The sequence below is a fragment of the Musa acuminata genome, chromosome BXJ3-10, assembly GCF_036884655.1.
Source record: "Musa acuminata AAA Group cultivar baxijiao chromosome BXJ3-10, Cavendish_Baxijiao_AAA, whole genome shotgun sequence".
Lineage (NCBI taxonomy): Eukaryota > Viridiplantae > Streptophyta > Magnoliopsida > Zingiberales > Musaceae > Musa > Musa acuminata.
The window spans coordinates 23,610,536-23,630,897 of record NC_088358.1 but is presented as its reverse complement, the minus strand read 5'-3'; the positions used below and the strand labels follow the sequence as shown (position 1 = coordinate 23,630,897).

Below are 20,362 nucleotides of genomic sequence, written 5' to 3'. Positions count from 1 at the left end.
TTTGGTAGTTGTAAGAGCGGTTGCTTCGGTCGGGGATTGGACTGGTCCAATGTAACATGACCCGATCAGACGCGTAGGATGAGGATCACCTGTTTATTAATCCCCATCAGGATTCAGGGTTACCTACCCATCGTTCCCCGAGTGAGGAAACCCTGGGCCCACCGATTGTTCGATTTTGACTCATGACACAGAAGTCAACTCGGTTCGAACGAGAGCATGGGCGTGGATTATGCGGCTGGACTGACCGTGCCCTCGGCCGTGTCCTCTGTCGTCGCCATCGTCTCTGGATCGCCGTCTTCTTCGAGCTAAATTCCCATCTCTCGGCTTCGGCATCTCGCAACCTCCTCGTCCATCGATCTTCCCGTGGGAGGTCAGGATTCGATTCCCCAATTCATTTAACATAACATGTAATCCCTCTTCCTGTCGTATCTTGAACTTTCTTATTGTCGTTGATCATCTTGTAATTTGCTTCGGCGCTGGACAGTTTTAGTTTTATCACATTCTTCGGTTTAGGTGATTTCTTGATTGGCTTTTTGCGTGCGTGTTTGAGAATTTTGTTATCTTCGAGGTTGTTAGGGTTTTTCTTCTCGATTGGGTTGATTCTTAGTTTTAGTTTTATCGCATTCTTCGGTTCAGGTGATTTCTTGATTGGCTTTTTGCGTGCGTGTTTGAGAATTTTGTTGTCTTGGAGGTTGATAGGGTTTTTCTTCTCGATTGGGTTGATTCTCTGTGATTTCTCATGGTCTGTGAAGAGTATTGTTTGTCCGTTGCAGGAGTTCTTGATCATCACAAGAGCCATAACCTAAGTCGGTAGACTGTGTCTATGGCTCTGCGTCAGATTTTTCGGAGGCTTTCGGTTAATCAGATCCCCGGCAGGATTTATCCATCCTTGGGCCAACCCTTTTATAGCGCTGCGTCGCCGAGTGAACTGATTCGTGCTACTCTCTTTCCTGGTGATGGAATTGGGCCTGAAATCGCAGAGGCTGTTAAACAGGTTTGAGGTTTTCTTATTCGTTTCTAATAAAAGTATTCTTTTGAACCTTCAAATTTACTAGGAGGAGCATGTTAACATTGAATATATATTCATTGACCTTATCGCATATGTTTTCATTTTTTGATGATTAAGATCAATGGTTTAACTTGTCAAGATGTCCGTAGTGTCTTCTAGTGCATTGACAGTAGTATTCATTCTTTGTTGGCTTGATGTTCATGCAAAAGATCCTCAAATTCTAACAAGTTTAGTCTATGTCATAGATCATGCTCAATAAAATAGACTTTCAATACTTGATTCAAACTGGTTGGATTGAGATCTACATCCTATCAGTATACTATACTAGCTCAACTATATATATATTGGTGAAGACCAAGTTTCTTACAGCTTTGCATATATTCGTAAAGATGGAGCATCTTTGAGCATCTCAACCTCATACCAAGAATGTTAAGTCAGTTAAGGCTTTATGTCATTCATGTGCTGGATGAGAAGGAGGCATTTTTATGGCCAGCCAGTTCATATGTTTTAAACAATAACCTGTTCCTTTGTAACTGCTTCTTAGTCCTTTTGTTACGAGGAATTACCTTTCTCATCTTCTTTTTAGGTGAAGAAAACTTGAGTTGGAATATTTAAATACCTGATTATTTTTGACACAGGTTTGGTATTGCAGGTGTTTGGTGCAGCAGAGGTGCCCATAGTGTGGGAAGAACACTATGTGAGTGACAAGGTGGACCCAAGAACAGAGAGCTTTCTGACATGGGAAAGTCTGGAATCAGTGCGGAGAAATGGTGTTGGCTTGAAAGGCCCTATGGCTACACCTATTGGCAAGGGACACAGATCATTAAATCTTACATTACGTAAAGAACTTGGTCTCTATGCTAATGTAAGACCTTGCCAAAGCCTTCCGGGATATAAAACTCGATATGATGATGTTAATCTTGTCACAATCCGCGAAAATACGGAAGGAGAGTATAGTGGTCTTGAACACCAGGTAATTCATGTACTTGAACCGAATGTTATTATCTTTGAACCTGTTGATGCCTGATAGTTAGGTCACTTGTCTAATTTTTCTATGTATGATGCACACATGACGCTAGGTGGTCAGAGGTGTTGTAGAAAGTTTAAAAATCATTACACGCCAAGCAAGTCTAAGGGTGGCAGAATATGCTTTTCACTATGCCAAGGCTAATGGCCGACAAAGGGTATCTGCAATACACAAGGCCAACATCATGAGGAAGACTGATGGTCTCTTTCTCAAGGTATAATGCATACAGTACTTAGCACTTGGCAGTCCCTTTGCAGACAGAGAAGAGGTTACTTCCTCTCGTTGGATTTGTTTTCAGTGTTGTCGCGAGGTTGCGGAGAAGTACCCAGAGATAACATATGAGGAGGTCATCATCGATAATTGCTGTATGATGGTATGTTTGGACTTCTGTGAAAATTTGGCTGTAGTTTTGTCACAACCCATATAATTGTTCTAAAAATTGATAACTTCTTATAGGAGTATATAAACTCGGAGCTGAACTTTTTTGTTATCATGCATTTTACATGGAGCTTACAAGTATTGTTGCTTATGACAGCTTGTGAAAAACCCTGCCTTGTTTGATGTATTAGTGATGCCCAACCTCTATGGAGACATAATCAGCGACCTGTGTGCGGGCTTGATTGGAGGCTTGGGCTTGACTCCTAGGTAACTTATACTTTGCCAGCTTTTTGGTACAAAGGGAGTATTTTTATATCGGTTGATTTCTTTTCTTCAGTTGCAATATAGGTGAAGGTGGCATTGCTCTGGCAGAAGCTGTTCATGGTTCAGCCCCTGATATTGCTGGAAAGGTAGGATCTTCTGTATCTTGAACAGTATCTGCCTATTTATTTTTCTAAACAACAAACTGATAGTGACCAATTTTGCAAGCACATGCAGTTACTTTTCTGTGGGTTAAATTGTCATTTACTTGTATGTCTGAATACAAATTATAATTCATCTTTCCAACTCCATAAACATGCCAAAGCTTCATCCATTCTGTAGTTGTACTAGTGTTTGTTTCTATTGTTTGATCATGTTGTGCAATCCGTGACTCCAGAATCTTGCAAATCCGACTGCACTCCTGCTGAGTTCTGTTATGATGTTACGCCATCTGAAGCTGAACAATAAAGCTGATCAAATCCAAAATGCCATACTTAGCACCATTGCAGAAGGAAAGTACAGAACCGTTGACCTTGGAGGCAGCTCATCAACAACCGACTTTACAAAAGCAGTGTGTGATCACCTCTAAGGATTTCATGGTATCCAATATGAGACCCCTCCTTGTTTGAGTTTCCAGCTCATTGCTTGACCAAAAATGGTGCTTTCAAAATTTTCCCATGTTATGTTCTTTTACTTCTGAGGATGCATGTAATAATTAGTATACTAAAATGTCATAGTACATTTACCTGTTCTTCCTTCCTGAAGTCTTGGTTTTAACAACAGCTGCAAATAAGGATTTATGGAATTATGGTGACATTCAATATTTGACGCCAAAAGAGTGCAGTAACTCTCCTTTGCAAGGCAGAAAGTTGTGTTGAAATTATACGCAGTTTACCTCTGCTGAGGAACAGCTTTTGTGGTGTCTTCTTTTGATCATTATTTCCTTAACTGGGTAAACACCAAATGCGACTTGCATGTGATTTAGATTGAGCATCGCTACTTTCAAATTATGTTTGATTGAAACCCAATCTTCCGCTTCTGATCTGATAAACAAACTCCAAGAATTCAAGTGTTCTTCTAGAAGTTCAGGTGGAAACATAATCAGGAAAGGGCACAGAGTATTTGGTGTTGGTTCTTTGCTTTGTGAATATTGACATCCATCAAACATATGAATAGGTTGCCAAAGAGAATAAATAGGTTCCCAAAGACAGCATGAGGATCATATGACTATGGTAGCATCGTTTTGGCACTCTCGGCATCGATGAATGACATATGAAACCCATTGGATACTAAAGAATACCTTCATTCTTCCATTCCAAATGGATCTCTTAATTTTTTGCAGCTGCTGCCTTTTTAATCCATAGCATGCAATTCTATGATGCAAACTTTGATCATATTCCATGTATTAAGACCACCCAAATCTGAAAATCCACTCCTAATAAGCAATAGGAAGAAACAAGATAAAATGTTTGTTCAATTGACTCAACAAATGAGTGCTGCAATTCTGCAAAACAGTAGCACCTCTACTACCAGGAGACACAAATTGATACATAACAATCTCACACAACCAGCTGATACTATCGAGACTAAAAATGGACAATAATTTATGAAACAGATAATAATTATGTATAATACAACAAGCTTGGTGAATGAATTTTGTAATGTACATGTTTTCTGCGTTAACGGTTCACGAAGGGTTAGATCCCGGGAAGTATGGTTACCCAAGCGGTTCAGATAGGACACCACAGGCTTAGGCACCAGACCATCATCTAAGCAAAGAGCCGCAAGCGTGTAGTTATGGGTGCTCGGCATATGGGGCATGTTGATAAGGTGGCACCACATTCCTTGCAAGTCTTGACAAACAGAAAGAATGAAAAACTTGTAAAAGCAAGTCATCCAAACTACTAAAGAAATAGAAACCACGAAAAGGTATTTTCTAGCTCAGAAATTTGTCTCTTCCGTTTTGCATCACTGGAGACATCATCTTCAAGTAAAAGAGCAATATTGTAATGGGTAGCAGCACAATGGATTTGTAGACATGGACAAATTAATTTGTTGTTAGAATAAGATACGGTGGACTTTGTCAAGCTTAATGCACTACAAAACCTACAATGGTCTCTAACATCATATTTGTGCCATGGTGCAAGTCTAATGCTGGATATTTCAAGCTAAATACCAATGGAGCCTTCAGTCCACAGAGTAAAGAGAGTCGACCCGATTTTCTAATTAGAATTGCTGATGGACAATGTGTTTATGCAGGTTTTTCGTATATCAAGGATGGTAGCTGCTGGCATTCATGAGTGGATGGCTGTCAAGAAAGGGTTGGAAGCTGCTATTCACGAAAGCATAGATTGTACTGTGGTTGAGACAAACACGAAGCTACTAGCCAATGTGCTCATCATAAACGTATTGCATTGCTAATGGCATCCAGATTGTTTTGGGTCTATTAAGTATTATTTAGGATTAGAGAGTTAAGCACATCTATGGAGAGGGTGACAAAAGTGTCCATCTGTTGGCACAATATGCTATGAATAACAATTTTTTGGTTTTTCAACAAAGGATAGGAATCGTGATTTTAGTGCCATTTTGTGCTCCGAGGAGCATATATGTCTTTTCTCTGTTTCATTAAAAAGGTTCTTCAATTAGAAAGATGTTCCATATTATGAGCCTTGGTGGAGTGTCTCCTGCTGTCTTTTCTATGGCTTCATATTGTTTCTATGAAAGTGTGAAGACATTGCACAGCACTTCACCAGCAAAAACAAAAAAAAAGTATAAGATTGACTTACTTCATACAATGGCAAGACACTAAATGAAAAACCTACCAGATGGCCGCAGCCAAACGCCATATCCTTTGGGTTTGTTAAGCATATAGGGCAGACCTTAAAAAACAACAAAAAAGTTTGTAAGACAAAGATTGCATTGCTGATTGGCACATATTATTAACATACCATGAAAAAAGGCATTGACATGCCCTCGTGCTACAGTACAACAATTATTACTGTAAAACCCTAAAATTTGCTTGGATAAGAAAAATATACCTGCTCTGTTGAAGCAGTGGAGCCAGTTGTCTGGGTATCTGCTATACGAGTAGATGACATCATTAAACTATCATGTTCAAGTACTTCCTTCGGAGGAGGAAGAATTTTTGGTGAGCTAAATCTGTCACTCTGGTTTCTGTGAGATGACCTTAAGTTTAATATGGAAGATATAGGACTGGAAAAATGACTGACAGAATCAGGTAATCTACACAATAAATACTAGGAATAATCAGAGGACTTACTCTTGAGGTCGGAGGCCTTGCGTGGCTTTATATTGAAAAGGTATTTCCATTAATGCAGCAAGTGCAAAGGCTGCTTCCTTCTTTGACATTTCCATTTTTGCACTCATGATATTTGTAAAATTCACAAACTGCAGAAAACTCAGATCCTTAGCCAGAAAAGAGAAAGAAGAAGATGCACATAGCTATGCTCAAAATAAAAAATGCAAGTTATCAGCATGTTGATGCATCACTGTTTCTGATTTTTATAAATAAACATATCATAGACAAACTAATAAAGGATCTACTATTGAAAAGTTGGACCGTGAGAAACATGAGTTCCATTTATCATAGAAAGTCAGGATTTTCATTCTCTCAGCAATCTCTAGCCTTAAGATACATCAACAAGAAATGTTTCAGCATTTGATTCACTTTTAATTGGTCATCAACTTTCTTATTAATTATTGCTCAAGGGCAGGTGATTTCCGAACATTCAAGTCCATCTTTGTAGATGTTATAATACTAAGAGCATCCAAAGAAGGTAAAACGATCAACCTCATCTGCATATGAGTATTTAGGTGCCTAGCAAGCCTGAGCATTGCAATAGACTAAGGGGAACTTATAGAGGTCAAATATATATCAATCAAGCACACTTGCATATGACCATTTAGGAGCATAGCAAGTCCTACTACCCTGGATATCTAATTTACCCCTCAAAAAATATAATGATTACATACACTGCTGCAAACATTGGAAACTTACACTTTATGTCCTTGACATGACATCACATTTGGATCCGATTTGCAAATATAAATTAACCCTGATGGGTCCTAAAATCAGAACTCATTAAGACCTATTTACATTTGCAAAAAAGGGTTCTGGTGACATTTAACTTTAGAAGAATAAAATGCGGGTTTTCAAGTGTTGTAGGAGTGTATATATATATATATATATATATATATATATATATATATATATATATATATATATATATATATATATATATATATATATATATATATATATATATATGACATTTGTATTTTGGAGGGGTGAATAGGATATTATGACACCTTGTAATTGGGTATACCAGAAATCTTCCTAGATGTTAATCAGTCCATCAATGTATTATGATATCACTCTCACATGTATTAAAAACATATTCCTCTTTAAAGTGAATGTCATAGTGCAAAAAAAGAGACCGCTGCCATTTTGGAGGGGTAAATAGAATATTATGACATCTTGCAATTGGGTATACCAGGAATCTTCCCAGATATGCATATCCATCAATGTATTATGATCACTCTCACATGTAACTAAGAAATCCTTGTTAAAAAGATATTCCTCTATAAAGTAAATGTCATAGTGCAAAAGAGAGATCAGTTGACAGTGAACTCCAGATATAGATATCAAACACTATTAAGGCTATTCATGATAAGACACATCCATAAATTACATCTTTGAAAACAACTACATTGTTGACTGTAATTATTACTATTTAAATTAATATATAATCTCATACATGACATTTAAACTCCACCAGTAAATAAAATTAGTTAAGTTAATATATGATCTCATACATGACATTTAAACTTACACCAGTATAATGTTCAACAACTGAACTCACCTGAAAATTATCAAATCTACGTTCAGGAATACAATCATCAAAATGCTCCATTGTGTCCCATGGTCCATCACCAACACCAACCATAATTATTGATAGAGGAAAGAAACTGTACGATATAAGTGCTTCAGAAAAAAGCAATGTCACAATACACAAATGAGGATTCCAGTTAAATGCTCACCTGGCATCAACAATTGCCTTCATGGTTGCACCTTCTTGGGGACTTAATCTTCCTTGTGGTACGTCTGAGTTCCTCGCAACCTGTGGTTGTCAACATAGCAGAAAAGATAGAGAAAAATAAGCCAATTGAATACTCTTAGTCACAAAATCCTTTTTACCTGTCCATCAGCAATGATGACAAGAACATGATATTGCCAATTACTTTTTTTGACAATATCAATTGATGCCTGGATTACCGGGGCAAACGACGTTGGGCCTGCACATGAGGTAGAAAAAGGCAAAAGTATGACCATCATATGAGCTTCAAACATATATGTTACCTTAATTGTAAAGTCTGTGACAAATACTTAATCAGTACACCCGTTTTCAAAACTCATTTTTCAGTGTTGGACTGCTTTGGCCTATAATGGTCTAGCCTAAGCTTGATTTACCCCAAACCAGCTATATCTTTCAAGTAACAACTAGATTTTGACCAAAGTCATGTCATTTCAATTCTTAGCCAAAATAAAAATGTGCTAACTAGCATGGGCCAATACAACCTGAATTTTCAATCGTTGCCCAACACCATTTCATAGGACAGACATCAGATCTAAACATATCATGAAAACTTATTTTGATGTTTTATTAACAAAAACCTTTGGCAGTAAATCTCAGAATAAAAATGTATCTGCCAACTTGATGATTCAATGATTTCAACATTTGCATTAATTTCCTGCTCAAAAATTTGTATAGCATGTTTATGGATAACTTAAGAAAGTAGGAGTTCTGTGCAAGCTGGAAAATGGCATCCCTCAACTCCCTGATGAAATTAAATAATAGGTGAGACACTTGGTATCCAATGTGGAAACAACATCTAATAAAAAAAACAATGTCATGGATTTAAAAGGAGGAGCTGTTATCATTATAAAGAAAAGATGATGAACCTGGGTGGGCTTACTGCCCAGTTTTAGGGGGTTACAGGGCAGCAACCCTTGAACCGGACTTGAACAACCCAAAATGGACTGGCCCACATCCCATTTGCCTGTCAGACCCGTATCTACCGGTCAGTACAAACTGGTGTGGGTTGCTTTATATTATTTATTTATTCAGATTATAAATTGATAAACCAACAGGGGGCAAAGCTGCATCAAATTAGTAATATATTACATGTAACTTTTAGACCACGATACAACGTAAAAAAAATAAATGTTTGAGCATTAACATTAGTGTCGCTTTATCATTAGGGTTTGATGAATTGGTAAATTAGCTCTCAAAAGTCATCAAAACGAAAAAGATGTGATGTACACAACCTGAAAGTTTAAGGTGTGGCACAATATCTCTATATCGTGCAAGAGCCTCCTCAAAACCATGACAAGGACGATTATCAGGGTAAAAGCTGAAGACAGATTGCTCACGTGTAGATGCTAGCACATAAAAAGCAGATAGATAAGTTTCAGAAATAATTAATGCATAACATGGTATTAATGCTTCGAAGGGAAGAAAAGAGAAGAGGGGGAAGAAACACTTACTGTCACCAAAGCCATAACATGGTATCAGATTGTCCTCATCAAAAGGAGATAATGTACGCCCAATTATGGAAATGGCTTGTTCATATGGGTTAGGTGTACCACCAATAGCATGAAGAGATCTCCTACCAAACGAGTTCCTACCTAAAATCAACGCCAGGAATATCAGTCTACAATGCCAATGAGTCTTCAAAGAAAGTGGATCCCCTTTTTATCTTCATAAATTCAGTCCATCACCTGTCCATTCATTGCTTTTTGTGAAGTCAATACCAAGGATTAAGTTTGAAGACTCGAGGCCCGATTCTCTCAAAGCTGAAATAACCTGATTAAAGGAAGAAATTATTATTAAATAATCTACTGAAGATGTTGCATATCAGGAAAAAATTATCTACAAATATAGCTTCAGACTACAGTGAGATACTGAGGTTGAGTTCCCTCAGACCAAAAACAACAAGATTAACAATGACTAACAACAACAATAAAATGAATGTCTAAGACCAAAGATACGCATATTGTGGCATCCACTTCTCAAAAATGAGGTTTTAGCAGGATCTGAATGATAATCAACAACACTGAGGTTGCTGCTTGAATGAGTTCCCCACACCAGTTTTTCATTATATTTGTGCAAATTATAATACAGCTTTTACTACCTGTGAAAATAAAGTATGCAGTTACATTTTAAATCCTGAATTAATTGATATTTGATAATATATAATTAGGAAGTTCTACAAAATCCATTAGAAGATTTGAAGGCATGATTTCGTTCACAAACCTGGTCAAGCGAGGAAAAATTATCTGGAATAAATTTTGCTTGTTTCCCATCATGGCCTTTGGAGCCCTTGGAACTCCTGGAATGATGATGACTATGGTGCAAGTGCGTATGAGGTTTCATGCTCCTCCAAAATAGAGGAATTATATGGTACAATCTGCAAACCAGGAAAAAAAGGACTAGATTTGAAAGTTATTCATTAGTCAAATCACAAATTCATGTTAGATGCAAAACACAATAATCATTGAATAGCAGCAAGAAATCAGACTGGTATGGGGCGGTATGGTTGGTATCATCCTCGAATAGATTGTATTAGTTATTGATATGGATTACTCATAAATTAGCAACACATTGTGGCAGGAAGTCATAAAATAGATCGGTGAGAAAACCGCTATGTAGAACTAGAAATATGCAAATAATGATCAATACAAGATTATAACTACAAGAAACCCGTACTTGTTAATGACCTCTTCTCTTCTTATGCCAAAAGTTAATATCCATATATCGAACAAGCAGTTAAACCAAAGAAATCAATACATCTAGTACGACAATGAAATGCTCCCACATTATCCCTCGGTGAGAGCCAAGCCGACAGTAATTATCTCCAAACAAGGGTTGCAGCATACAGAAATTCCCACGACAAGCAACCTCAACCCTGAATTCAACGTGAACCGACCCTAAAGACGATGAAGATCCCGCAATCGCTCAATATCACTCGCCCTGACAGGTTCAAAAGACATTTTAAGCAGGAAGCCCAAGGAACCATATCAGCTTTTTCCAGCCCTAATTTGCTCTAATTCTTGCTTTATTTTTCCTTCCAAAAAATCAATTCCCCAGAACAAAACAGCCAAATCAAGATTACATCGAGTCAACCCTTCAAAATGAGATTCAAGATCACAGGTTATCGACTTACAACATCCAGAAAAAGAAACGACTAAAGAAACAAAAAGAAGAAGAGAAATCAGAGAAGATAGGGTTCGCGAGGAGGGATGAGAGCAGGTGAGGAGAGCTTTACCTTGCCGATCGCTGTTGATTTCCCGATCTCTTTAGTTCTTATTATAACCGCCGCTTCTTGGCGTGCTCGATTTAAGTCTTGAGGCGGTCACTTCACGCCTTTCCTTCAACCGAGAAGGCCTGAGGATCCGCTCAAATTATCGGTTCGGATCAAAACGATCTTTCACCGCCCATGTAGATGGGACCCACGATTCAACGGACACGATGCGCGAATTGGAGCGTCTTCGGGATGCGCAGCCACTGGAGAGGATCCCCCGGCTTCCGTCATCGCCTCCCGCTCACGGCGGCGCGATCCGCTGTTGCTTGTGGAACGGGATGCAGATTGATCCGCACACGCGGAAAGATGCAGCAGCTCGGTCCCACAACGGGACCCACTCGCAGCCACAAATTCGGCGGATATTTAATGCACTCATCAAACCCCGTAATAATAACAAAACTAAGTCATAACTATTTAAAATCGATTATATAATTTTTTTTAATCATCATTAAGAATATATATATATATATATATATATAATTAATTAAATTTAAAATATTTAATTTTTATTTATTATTTCTATTAAAATCTTCCTCTATCCATATATATATTATCTTAAGTGATAATGTATGTTGTTTTTTTAACTACGCAACTCATCAAATCCTATCAAGATAAAATAAATAAGTCTATTTATGTACGTTATTTCTTAACTGTCCAGCTCGATAGATAAAAAAAAGGAGTCTAAAAACATTTTTTCAATATATCCACATATATATTTAATTTAATTTAATGTAATATAGAAGACATAATATACGTTTCCTGGAAATCAACTAGAAACTACATTTCACAGAAAGATCTCATTAGATGGACACCATGATCAGCTAGAGATATTGGATCGGAGACAATTGGATCTTCAATGTCGAGTCCACCCAATCAGTGCGAGAAACACCGCTATGATGTTGCCGGTGATCAGCCCCCTCAGAATTTTCTGCTTGTGTGCCGTATATGGAGGGTACCTCATAGGAACATCGCCACCAAAACCACGGCTCAACACCGCCTTCTTGTGACTAAATGCATCAAATGAGAATTTTCCGTGGTAAGACCCCATCCCGCTCTCTCCTACGCCACCAAATGGCAGACGAGGGTTGGTGACCTGCACCACATCAAATATGTTTGTCACTTTTGTCTTCTTTATGAAGTTGTAAGATGTTGGATGGACTGATTAGTGTAATATGTGCCGTGATTTGTTTTAAATGCTTGAATGCCACACACAAGTAATAAGTCGAGAATTTGCTATGAAACTGTAGGCACATGAGCATGCATGCAGTGAGGAAGGAAAAATTACTTGTAAGATTGTGTCATTGATGACCATTCCCCCGGTGGATACAGTTTTCACAAACTTCTCTTCTAATTTCCTGTCCTTGGTGAAGAGATAGGCAGCAAGCGGCTTCCCTTTTGAATTTATAAGACCAAATCCCTCTCGCAACTCATCAACCTTTGTGAATCAGAAAGAAAAATAAAAATCATAAAGTATTATCGACCAACAGCAAGCATCTTGATCAGATCTTATGTAATTGAGAAGTCTACATGACATTCAGAAAATGCTGAACTCGAAGAATTATAAATGCTCACCGTGACAATTGGAAGTAGGGGGCCAAAGACTTCCTCTTTCATTATTAGTGAATCACTGGGAACATCTAATAGGATTGTAGGAGCGATTCTTCTGCAACCACATTGAGATGATGTCACAAAAGAATAGCTTATCTTATCGGAAATACTATTGCATATGAGGCTTACAGGCGCTTTTCATTCCGCTGGCCTCCATGGACAATCGTGCCGGAAACCTTTTCATCATCCAAAAGATTCATCAAGCGTTTGAAATGGTTGGAGTTCACGATGCGAGATAGATCTGCTGATTCCAATGGATCCTTGCCGTAGAATTTCTCCAAAGTTATTTTTAGAGCATCCACCTGCAGATGTTACATCACTAGTTGGTCGATAGACAATCAAGGCATAACACCACCAAACTTTTATTCTGAAAGGGATACCAATTTTGGAGCAAATGATTTTGTTGTAATAATATAATCTGGTGCGATACAAGCTTGTCCGCTATTGCATCCCCACTTGCCCGCAACAATTCTCCTTGTTGCGACCTTATAAAACAAAGCCCTATTAGCTTCACAAATAAAGCAGAATCAGCATACAACAAAGTAAATTCGATGCTTTCCTTCAATTATCATACTTTGATGTCAACATTGGAATCAACAAGAACAGGACATTTTCCTCCAAGCTCCAGGACTACTGGTGTTAGATGCTTTGCAGCTGCAGTCATCACAATACGGCCTACTCTTGCGTTGCCTGTAATGTTATCACTGTATTTCTAATTATACTGCAACTTCATGTCTAAGCCAAGTGCACAGAACCATAAAAGAGTCACCATTTAGTTTACCCCACATTATCCAAATTGGACTAGTGAAAAATGGAAAATCTTTATCTCATATATGCAATAGCTATATCAAAAGTCCTAGAAGTACATATGTAAGCAACATGTCAACCGACAATACATTCTAGTATATGATTTTTATAGGACGGAAGGTAGAAAATAATAACCTGTATAGAGTATTTTATCAAACTTCTGATCCAAAAGTGCTGTTGTTTCAGGAATAGATCCTTCAACTACTCTGATACAAGAGTTATCTACATAATCTGGTAGAATTCTTGCCAAAAATGATGATGTGGCTGGTGCAACTTCTGATGGCTTCAAAACAACAGCATTGCCAGCTGCAATGGCTCCAATTACAGGGTCAATGGATAACACTGGCAAAGAGGAAAAAAAGAAGTTATCAACCTTACTACGAAAACTTATCATGAATGTAGAATGTTTCACCAAATCTGTAGTTATAACATTAAAGCAGAATTCTCGAAACGAAATCAGTAGTAGACTAACAGAACCTTAACCCAAAACAACCAATGATCGTCTGAAAGATGACTTTTAAAAATAAGTTATCAGAAAAAATGAAAAAGGGCCCTCAATAAGAACTGTCGAGAGAAAGGTCTACAATAACTAGCCCCAAATAGTTGGAACCATAGATCTTTATTTTGTTATCATTGTTGTTGTTGATGCTTTTCAAATATTCTACCCTGCAGAATTTTTTAAAATTATAAAACATGCACACATATGATTTTTTTTTTTTAGAACAAAATCCTCCAATGGCTTAAAGAGTTAGTTTTTGTTCATTCAAGAGCATCACTTAGGGGTATTGTTATCAAGATTTTGAAAATTAGAATTCTTTAATTGACTCTAAAAAAACAAGTTATGGATTAATTCTTCTCTCAATCATTTATATCTTTTTTAACCAATCATAAACTACAATCTTACCTTTTGTGTTGTTCATGTGCATCGTGCAAGATCTTATCTAGTAGCTATATAGACAAAGTCTCATTAGAATTGGCAAGAATTTATACTTTTGCGTGCCCAATTAACAACATAAACGAACAATTTTTTTTGTTCTGCAACACATCGATCATACTCACTTTCAGTTTTGTAAAATATTAATACAGAATGATTCTCCACTTACAAAAGGGGTAATTCCATGCTGAAATGATCAGCACAACACCAAGGGGCTCTGACACCACTTTTGCTGATGATGGAAAAGTTGTAACCGAAGTGGCCACCTGTGTGGTTGTTGCAAATGGTGATTTGAGCAAGGTTAATTTCTAAAATTTATCAATCATATATGTCTACATAAATGTGTATTTGTACCTTCTCCGGTTTCATCCAGCGTTTCAATTCTTTGAGGGCAAAACGGCATGATTCCCTTACCATTGAAATCTGCCAAATGAAACCATCAGTCATATATGAACACAGACTTCACTACATCTCTTTAGAAGGGTAAAAGCAAAACAAATGCAAGCAGATAGTTAAAAGAATGATACCAAATATATATTTGTTAGAGCCAAAGTAAAGAAGCAATGAGGCTCTTGCTTATGCTCCTGTATCAGCTTATGTGTGAGACAAAAGATTAGCAGAACTCGATAACTGCAGAATCTTGTGCAAATAGGAGAGTATCTGAATTAATGGTTATAAAAAGGTAAATTCGATTGACAGCAACAGTAATTTCGACGACAACACATGTCAAATATTTGGGATAAATTACTGCTTAGGAAGATGCATGAACCTAAAGGTTTATATAAGATCAGAAATCAGTTTCAAAGGTTTGCATTCACAATTTGGACGATGTTGGGAGAGCATGTCAACTCAGGAACTGAAGGAAACGAAAAAGGACAGATTCTTATGTCAATCTTCCAAAATAAGAAAAGAGAAAGATTCTGACTCTGCCTGCCGGTGAAATATCTCAAAGACAACCATATTAACAATATCCAATGTTAGCATGGGAAGACAGAATGACAACCACTGACACCTTAACAAACTACCACGAGTAAGATGAACCAATCCTCAATCTCTATATGAAGAGGACATCAAAGGTAAGACTAGCTATATCGACATAGTTTAATTGCAAACAAGAACGTTTTCGACAATCAATTACAGTTCCAGCTTCTCTGTGCGGCTCATGCTCAAAGTCCAATGCTTTATTCCGCTACATGTAAATTAGTAAGAAGAGCAGCAGCTTTCGCCAAAAGCAGACTCCAATCAAAGTTGGTATATAGGATGAATCGGTTTGCAGAGTTCAAACTGGACCATAAAAGACTTTTTAAGCTTCGGGCGATATGTTCTTTCGCAATACGAACATAGCGATGCAGATAAATCGCCCAAAAGTTCCAGCTATGGGATCCAAGATCGAACCTTTCTAGATCAGAAAGCAAGTACGAGACCAACGAAGAGATAAATTAACCAGACTGATAGGAAAAAGGAAAAGTCCAATCCTGGAGGACCTCGCTAATGAAAGATTCTATCTGGGGTTTGGCGAGGTCGTCATCGAGCGCCGCCGTGATCTCCGCCTCCTTCTCAACGATCAGCCTCGCGATGCCCTTGAGCTGCGCCACCCTCCACTCGAAGCTCCTCGTCCTCCCGGACTCGAAGCTCTCCCTCAACTCCGCCACTACTTCGGCCGCCCCCGCGCCGTCAAATCCTCCCTCCATCGCCTCCTCCTCGACCTCTGCGCCGCCGCCGCTTTAACGAGAGGAAATCGTGAAGACCAAGGAAGTTTCAAATCAGTGGGCAAGGAGAATAGTTTATCGTGAAGATGGAATCTTGGTTTCGATAAGGCCAGGAATAGATTGCAAGAGTCCGTGAACAACAGTCTCCACCACAAACGAGCACTCCCACGTGAATGGGCAAAGTTGTAATTTTGACACCCTCATGCATACTTCAATTAATGCCTGCATTTATTAATAAGATCCATATTTTCCCAGAATAATAATAATATGTATTTCGATATTTGGGTAATTGTAGTGAGACGATATCTCAATTATATGAAATCGAGTAGACGGGACCCACAGAGGCACAGCAGGAAAATAGTCGAAACCACGTGTACTGCATGGATAGGTAACATCCACGTGTGCACGCACACCGATCATTGTGCCTGCCACGTGTGATCCAGAGAATCCTGGTGCTGGATCCTGTTCTGAAAGAACATGCTGTACTTGCCTCCGTAGATTTTGATATACTGTATATTATTATTCTTTATTGGTTACAAATTTAAAGATAAAAACATAATTAAAATATACAATATCATCATTATTGAGCCTAATGTCAATTATAATTTAAACATACAAATGGACAACAAGAGGAGATTAATTGCAAACCGCACCATTGCTACTGAATTAGACTTTTATTGCATCTTCCTGTAATTAATTACATCCAAACATAATCAATTATATGCAACCCCCTGTTATCATTACAGGATGGTGATATGACCATCTGCAATGTTTGAAAGCGTGAGAGACCGTCCCCTTTTCCTGCACATCCACGTAAAGGGAAGCAGTGTAGCATCACCGGGAGGAAGCTCCAGGCTTGGGGAGCCTGTCGCAGCCGATCGGAACCCACCCAATGTGCTGCCTCTCGTTGTCATAAACGACCATGCGGTCTTGCATGGAGATGTCTGCAAACACCCGACAAGCAAATCAGAAGGTTTACCAGTTGAGGTCTCAAGGTTTACGGGTCGTTTACTTACCTCCAATTATGTTGAGGTCTTTGTTGAGTCCAACTTCGGTGCCATTGAGGATTCCCAAGCACGCATTCCCATGTTTCTGCAATCGAATAATTGGATTGATGTTCTAGTGATTTTTGTTGGGTAAGAGAGAGGTTGCAGGTGCTTACAGTGATGATAAGGTAGTTCTCGGGAGGTACTTCGAGCAATGCTCGGTTTCCATTCACAAAGTTGAGAGCTAAAGTCTTGAAGTGCTTCTTGACATCCTTCACGGACTTGAATGCCTTCGGCCCTTTCCAGCACACCGGAAGGGATGGGTCATCAAACTCCTCCTTCAGTGGTTTCTTGGAAAGATCACTCTTCACCTGCAACTCCACGCATCAAATTCCCGGCTTGGAAGCTATCATAGAACGAGCTTCCAAAGAGTGAAACGAGTTGTTATTTACAGCCGAGAGGAATGCTTGGTAGGGCTGAAACCCAAAGTAGGTGAAGGTGCTCCCGGTATCGAAAACCACCTCCATTTGATTCACTCCCAGAGACCGAGTGCCCCAGTAGAGGTTTGCTGGCCCAGGTGAGTAGTAATTCCTGATGCAATCCAAGGACATCAGTGTTCTTACTGCAAAGACATTGCGACAAGTCCAGCCGAAAACCAGCTCACCGGGAGCGAGACATGGGCGCCCAAGTCATCAGAGAGGTGGGGACGAAATCATCTCCGAAGAAAAGATAGCCTCCTCCCTTCCCGCCGAGACAGTGACCCATGACGTTCTTGGTCACCCCTTGATCGCTCAGCTGCGACAGAACGCTAATTTTCCCGGTGCCGAGGCCAAGAAGTCCGTCGGTTGGCGTAGGGGCGTTCTGTGTCGCGAACTGCTGGTCGTACCCACACCTACGTATACCAAGTGCGCGGTGTAGGGATCGCCAAGATGGGATTTTTTATAGAAGCTGGAGTGTGGCTACTGACCCGAAGGCAAAGACAGGGCGGACGACGGTGGTGTTGATCAGGCGGAGGTTGAAGGCGTCGGAGATGAGCACGCCAAGGGAGGAGCCGCGGTCTTCGTACTGGATCTGGTAGTCGCATTGGTCGCAGTTCTCGTCGTGGATGGTGCCGACGTGGAGGGCGGCGCAGAGGGGGTCCCTGCAGGGCACCAGCTTGTTTCTCGTCGGCCGGTACCACGGGTGAGGCCCCTGAGAGAGTCACCGAATCAAAAAGGAAAGGTACGGTGAATGACATTCGAGTTTGGAGAGGAACAGAAGGGACATGTGCATAAAGGTCCAACCTTGGAGCATCTAACGCAGGGAGCGTCGCATTGGAGCCAAGTGAGGTCGCTGCCGGTGTCGATATCCAAGAAATAGGGCTTCGGCGGATCGCCAATGCTCATCGCTACATAGTACAGCCTGCGAATTCCAATACCATTCAAGAATTAGACCCCGTCTATCGACTCAAACCGCACCCCGCAGACTTACCCGTGCGGGTAGACATCGCCGTAGATGGGGAAGACGACAGAGGAGGGATCCCGGCGGCCGGTATCGACCGGCAGCTGCAACATCAGCGGAGGAGAGTCCGAGCCCTTCGCCTTCTTCGTCGAGGCGGCGGAGGCGGAGGGCGAGATCGCGGCGGTGAAAGCTAGCAAGAAGGCGATTAGAAGCCCTTTTCCGGCGGCCGTCCAGCCTCCCATTATCCTACGATGGAGATCGAGCAACGAAACGTAGGTGGTGCGCTGCTTCACAGGAATGCGACGGCGGGTATCTACGGCCGCCTGCGGCGCGGAAGCGGAAGAAGGAGAACGGAGAGGAGGTGGAGGTGGAGTCGCGACGACTCGCTCGCAGCTTACGAGCCCTTACCCGGCGGAGGTACTATTTATACTACAATTCTTTATTTATTTTCTTTTATTATAATCAATTACTGCTATTTTCTATCTCCTAAAATAGAGTACGTAATCAGTTCGTCATATTTCAGCTGCTCCACTTCTGACCATCCGATGGTAAATCAACGGAGACGATGCGGTGGGTCCCGACGACACAAGGAACGATCTGGAGGCGCGCGTACATAACCTTTCCCCACCCGAACTTTGTCACCCAACGTGGCTCTCTCGAACGGGGACCTCATCTCGGGGCCCACGAATCAAAGGAAACTTAAAAGAGGAGGAGACGGAGAGTGAGTAATGCTATAATGGTATTAATGTGAGGTTGGGGGGGAGGGGGAAGGCATAAGCCGCTTTATTCGAAGCTTTGGAATGGCTTTTGGTTTATCCGAGGCGTCGTGATTAAACTAGGCATGCGCAAAGGAGACCAAAAGGCAATATGCCTTTGTCTGCTCCTTGCAAGGCATTCAAATTCCTTGTCGCAGCTTATTTCTTCGTTTCGACGTCGATAGAGAGAGAGGAGAGAGAGACTACCTTGAACTTAACATATGATACATTTATGTCCAATGAGAATATATATATATATATATATATATCATGTAATACCGAATGGTACCACTCGATATAGGCGGTACATACCGATCCGATGATATACCAATACGCGGACTGTCCGGTATGGGACGGAACGTGCTACAATGCTACAGTAGGAAGAAAATATATAAAACTATTCGGTATATTCTAGTGTAACGCTCGATATGTCCTGGTGTACCGTTCGGTACGTCGGTACCGTATCATACCGAGCCAACCTCGAAACACTAGTACGGTACTATATTATATATATATATATATATATATACATATACATATATATATATTAGAAAAAAAATTATTTTAAAATTATATTATCAACATTAATATATTAGCAAAGAATTCAAGAAAAAAATCATATGAGAAGATAATAAAGATTTATTTAATCTATCAATCGAATAAATAATTAAAACATCCGACTTAATTTATATCGTTATATATTTTAATTGTATAAACTTCAATAAAAGTTTTAAAAAATAAAAAAATATAAAGTTTTGATTTGAAACTAAGACTGTCGATTCCAAAACTACTCCATAATCAGGTCTTTCATTAACAATTAATTTTTTAAGAGTAAATGATGATTAGAAGAAGCTTATGTTAAATTATTAATGTCTTTATCAGCTGATCAAACTGAAGCTGTCTCTTTCTCTGCATGATCTTTTCGGTGAGGAGATTGCCGAAGGAAACGTGTTCGGTAGCAATTAACCGGTCGACGAACTAATCTGGCCGAACTCTTGCACCAATTCAGCCTCCTTGTGTGCCATATTCTAAGCATGCATGCCTCACTCCGTCAACATGCTTT

The 20,362-nt window shown here is 39.6% G+C and overlaps 4 protein-coding genes across 8 annotated transcripts; 1 reads left to right on the top strand and 3 right to left on the bottom strand.

The window, feature by feature from the left end:
• The first annotated feature begins 212 nt into the window (after positions 1 to 212).
• Positions 213 to 3,498, top strand: LOC135651566 (isocitrate dehydrogenase [NAD] catalytic subunit 5, mitochondrial-like). 3 transcript variants are annotated; one of them, XM_065171744.1, is made up of 8 exons: positions 213 to 370; positions 774 to 994; positions 1,662 to 1,982; positions 2,089 to 2,250; positions 2,335 to 2,409; positions 2,572 to 2,681; positions 2,752 to 2,824; positions 3,073 to 3,498. In XM_065171744.1, exons 2-8 carry the CDS (start codon positions 824 to 826, stop codon positions 3,262 to 3,264), a joined length of 1,104 nt encoding a protein of 367 aa, XP_065027816.1. In that variant the 5' UTR covers positions 213 to 370; positions 774 to 823; the 3' UTR covers positions 3,265 to 3,498. The 3 variants fall into 3 exon arrangements, with proteins under 3 accessions (XP_065027816.1, XP_065027817.1, XP_065027818.1); XM_065171745.1 differs by having other exon boundaries at positions 223 to 407; XM_065171746.1 differs by lacking the exon at positions 213 to 370 and adding an exon at positions 431 to 513.
• Positions 3,499 to 4,097: 599 nt separating this feature from the next.
• On the bottom strand, positions 4,098 to 11,169 carry LOC135651565 (E3 ubiquitin-protein ligase RGLG3-like). Of its 2 annotated transcripts, none has more exons than XM_065171742.1 (12): positions 11,025 to 11,169; positions 10,013 to 10,166; positions 9,478 to 9,562; positions 9,244 to 9,384; positions 9,025 to 9,138; positions 7,894 to 7,991; positions 7,737 to 7,816; positions 7,559 to 7,664; positions 5,956 to 6,083; positions 5,714 to 5,849; positions 5,498 to 5,554; positions 4,098 to 4,528 (listed from the first exon to the last, which is right to left on the bottom strand). In XM_065171742.1, the coding sequence occupies exons 2-12, from the start codon at positions 10,130 to 10,132 to the stop codon at positions 4,445 to 4,447; spliced, it is 1,149 nt and encodes a 382-aa protein (XP_065027814.1). In that variant the 5' UTR covers positions 10,133 to 10,166; positions 11,025 to 11,169; the 3' UTR covers positions 4,098 to 4,444. The 2 variants fall into 2 exon arrangements, with proteins under 2 accessions (XP_065027814.1, XP_065027815.1); XM_065171743.1 differs by lacking the exon at positions 11,025 to 11,169 and adding an exon at positions 10,466 to 11,001.
• A 581-nt stretch (positions 11,170 to 11,750) lies between these two features.
• On the bottom strand, positions 11,751 to 16,228 carry LOC104000278 (aldehyde dehydrogenase family 3 member H1). 2 transcript variants are annotated; one of them, XM_065172590.1, is made up of 11 exons: positions 15,894 to 16,228; positions 14,937 to 14,993; positions 14,764 to 14,832; positions 14,579 to 14,675; positions 13,611 to 13,817; positions 13,243 to 13,358; positions 13,049 to 13,153; positions 12,798 to 12,970; positions 12,633 to 12,723; positions 12,346 to 12,495; positions 11,751 to 12,153 (listed from the first exon to the last, which is right to left on the bottom strand). In XM_065172590.1, the coding sequence occupies exons 1-11, from the start codon at positions 16,098 to 16,100 to the stop codon at positions 11,914 to 11,916; spliced, it is 1,512 nt and encodes a 503-aa protein (XP_065028662.1). In that variant the 5' UTR covers positions 16,101 to 16,228; the 3' UTR covers positions 11,751 to 11,913. The 2 variants fall into 2 exon arrangements, with proteins under 2 accessions (XP_065028662.1, XP_009420563.2); XM_009422288.3 differs by lacking the exon at positions 14,937 to 14,993 and having other exon boundaries at positions 15,894 to 16,226.
• Positions 16,229 to 16,780: 552 nt separating this feature from the next.
• Positions 16,781 to 18,928, bottom strand: LOC104000279 (aspartic proteinase Asp1). The gene is made up of 8 exons (XM_009422289.3): positions 18,575 to 18,928; positions 18,388 to 18,505; positions 18,072 to 18,295; positions 17,769 to 17,996; positions 17,557 to 17,695; positions 17,281 to 17,475; positions 17,135 to 17,210; positions 16,781 to 17,062 (listed from the first exon to the last, which is right to left on the bottom strand). The coding sequence occupies exons 1-8, from the start codon at positions 18,784 to 18,786 to the stop codon at positions 16,953 to 16,955; spliced, it is 1,302 nt and encodes a 433-aa protein (XP_009420564.2). The 5' UTR covers positions 18,787 to 18,928; the 3' UTR covers positions 16,781 to 16,952.
• Between the last annotated feature and the right edge of the window lie 1,434 nt (positions 18,929 to 20,362).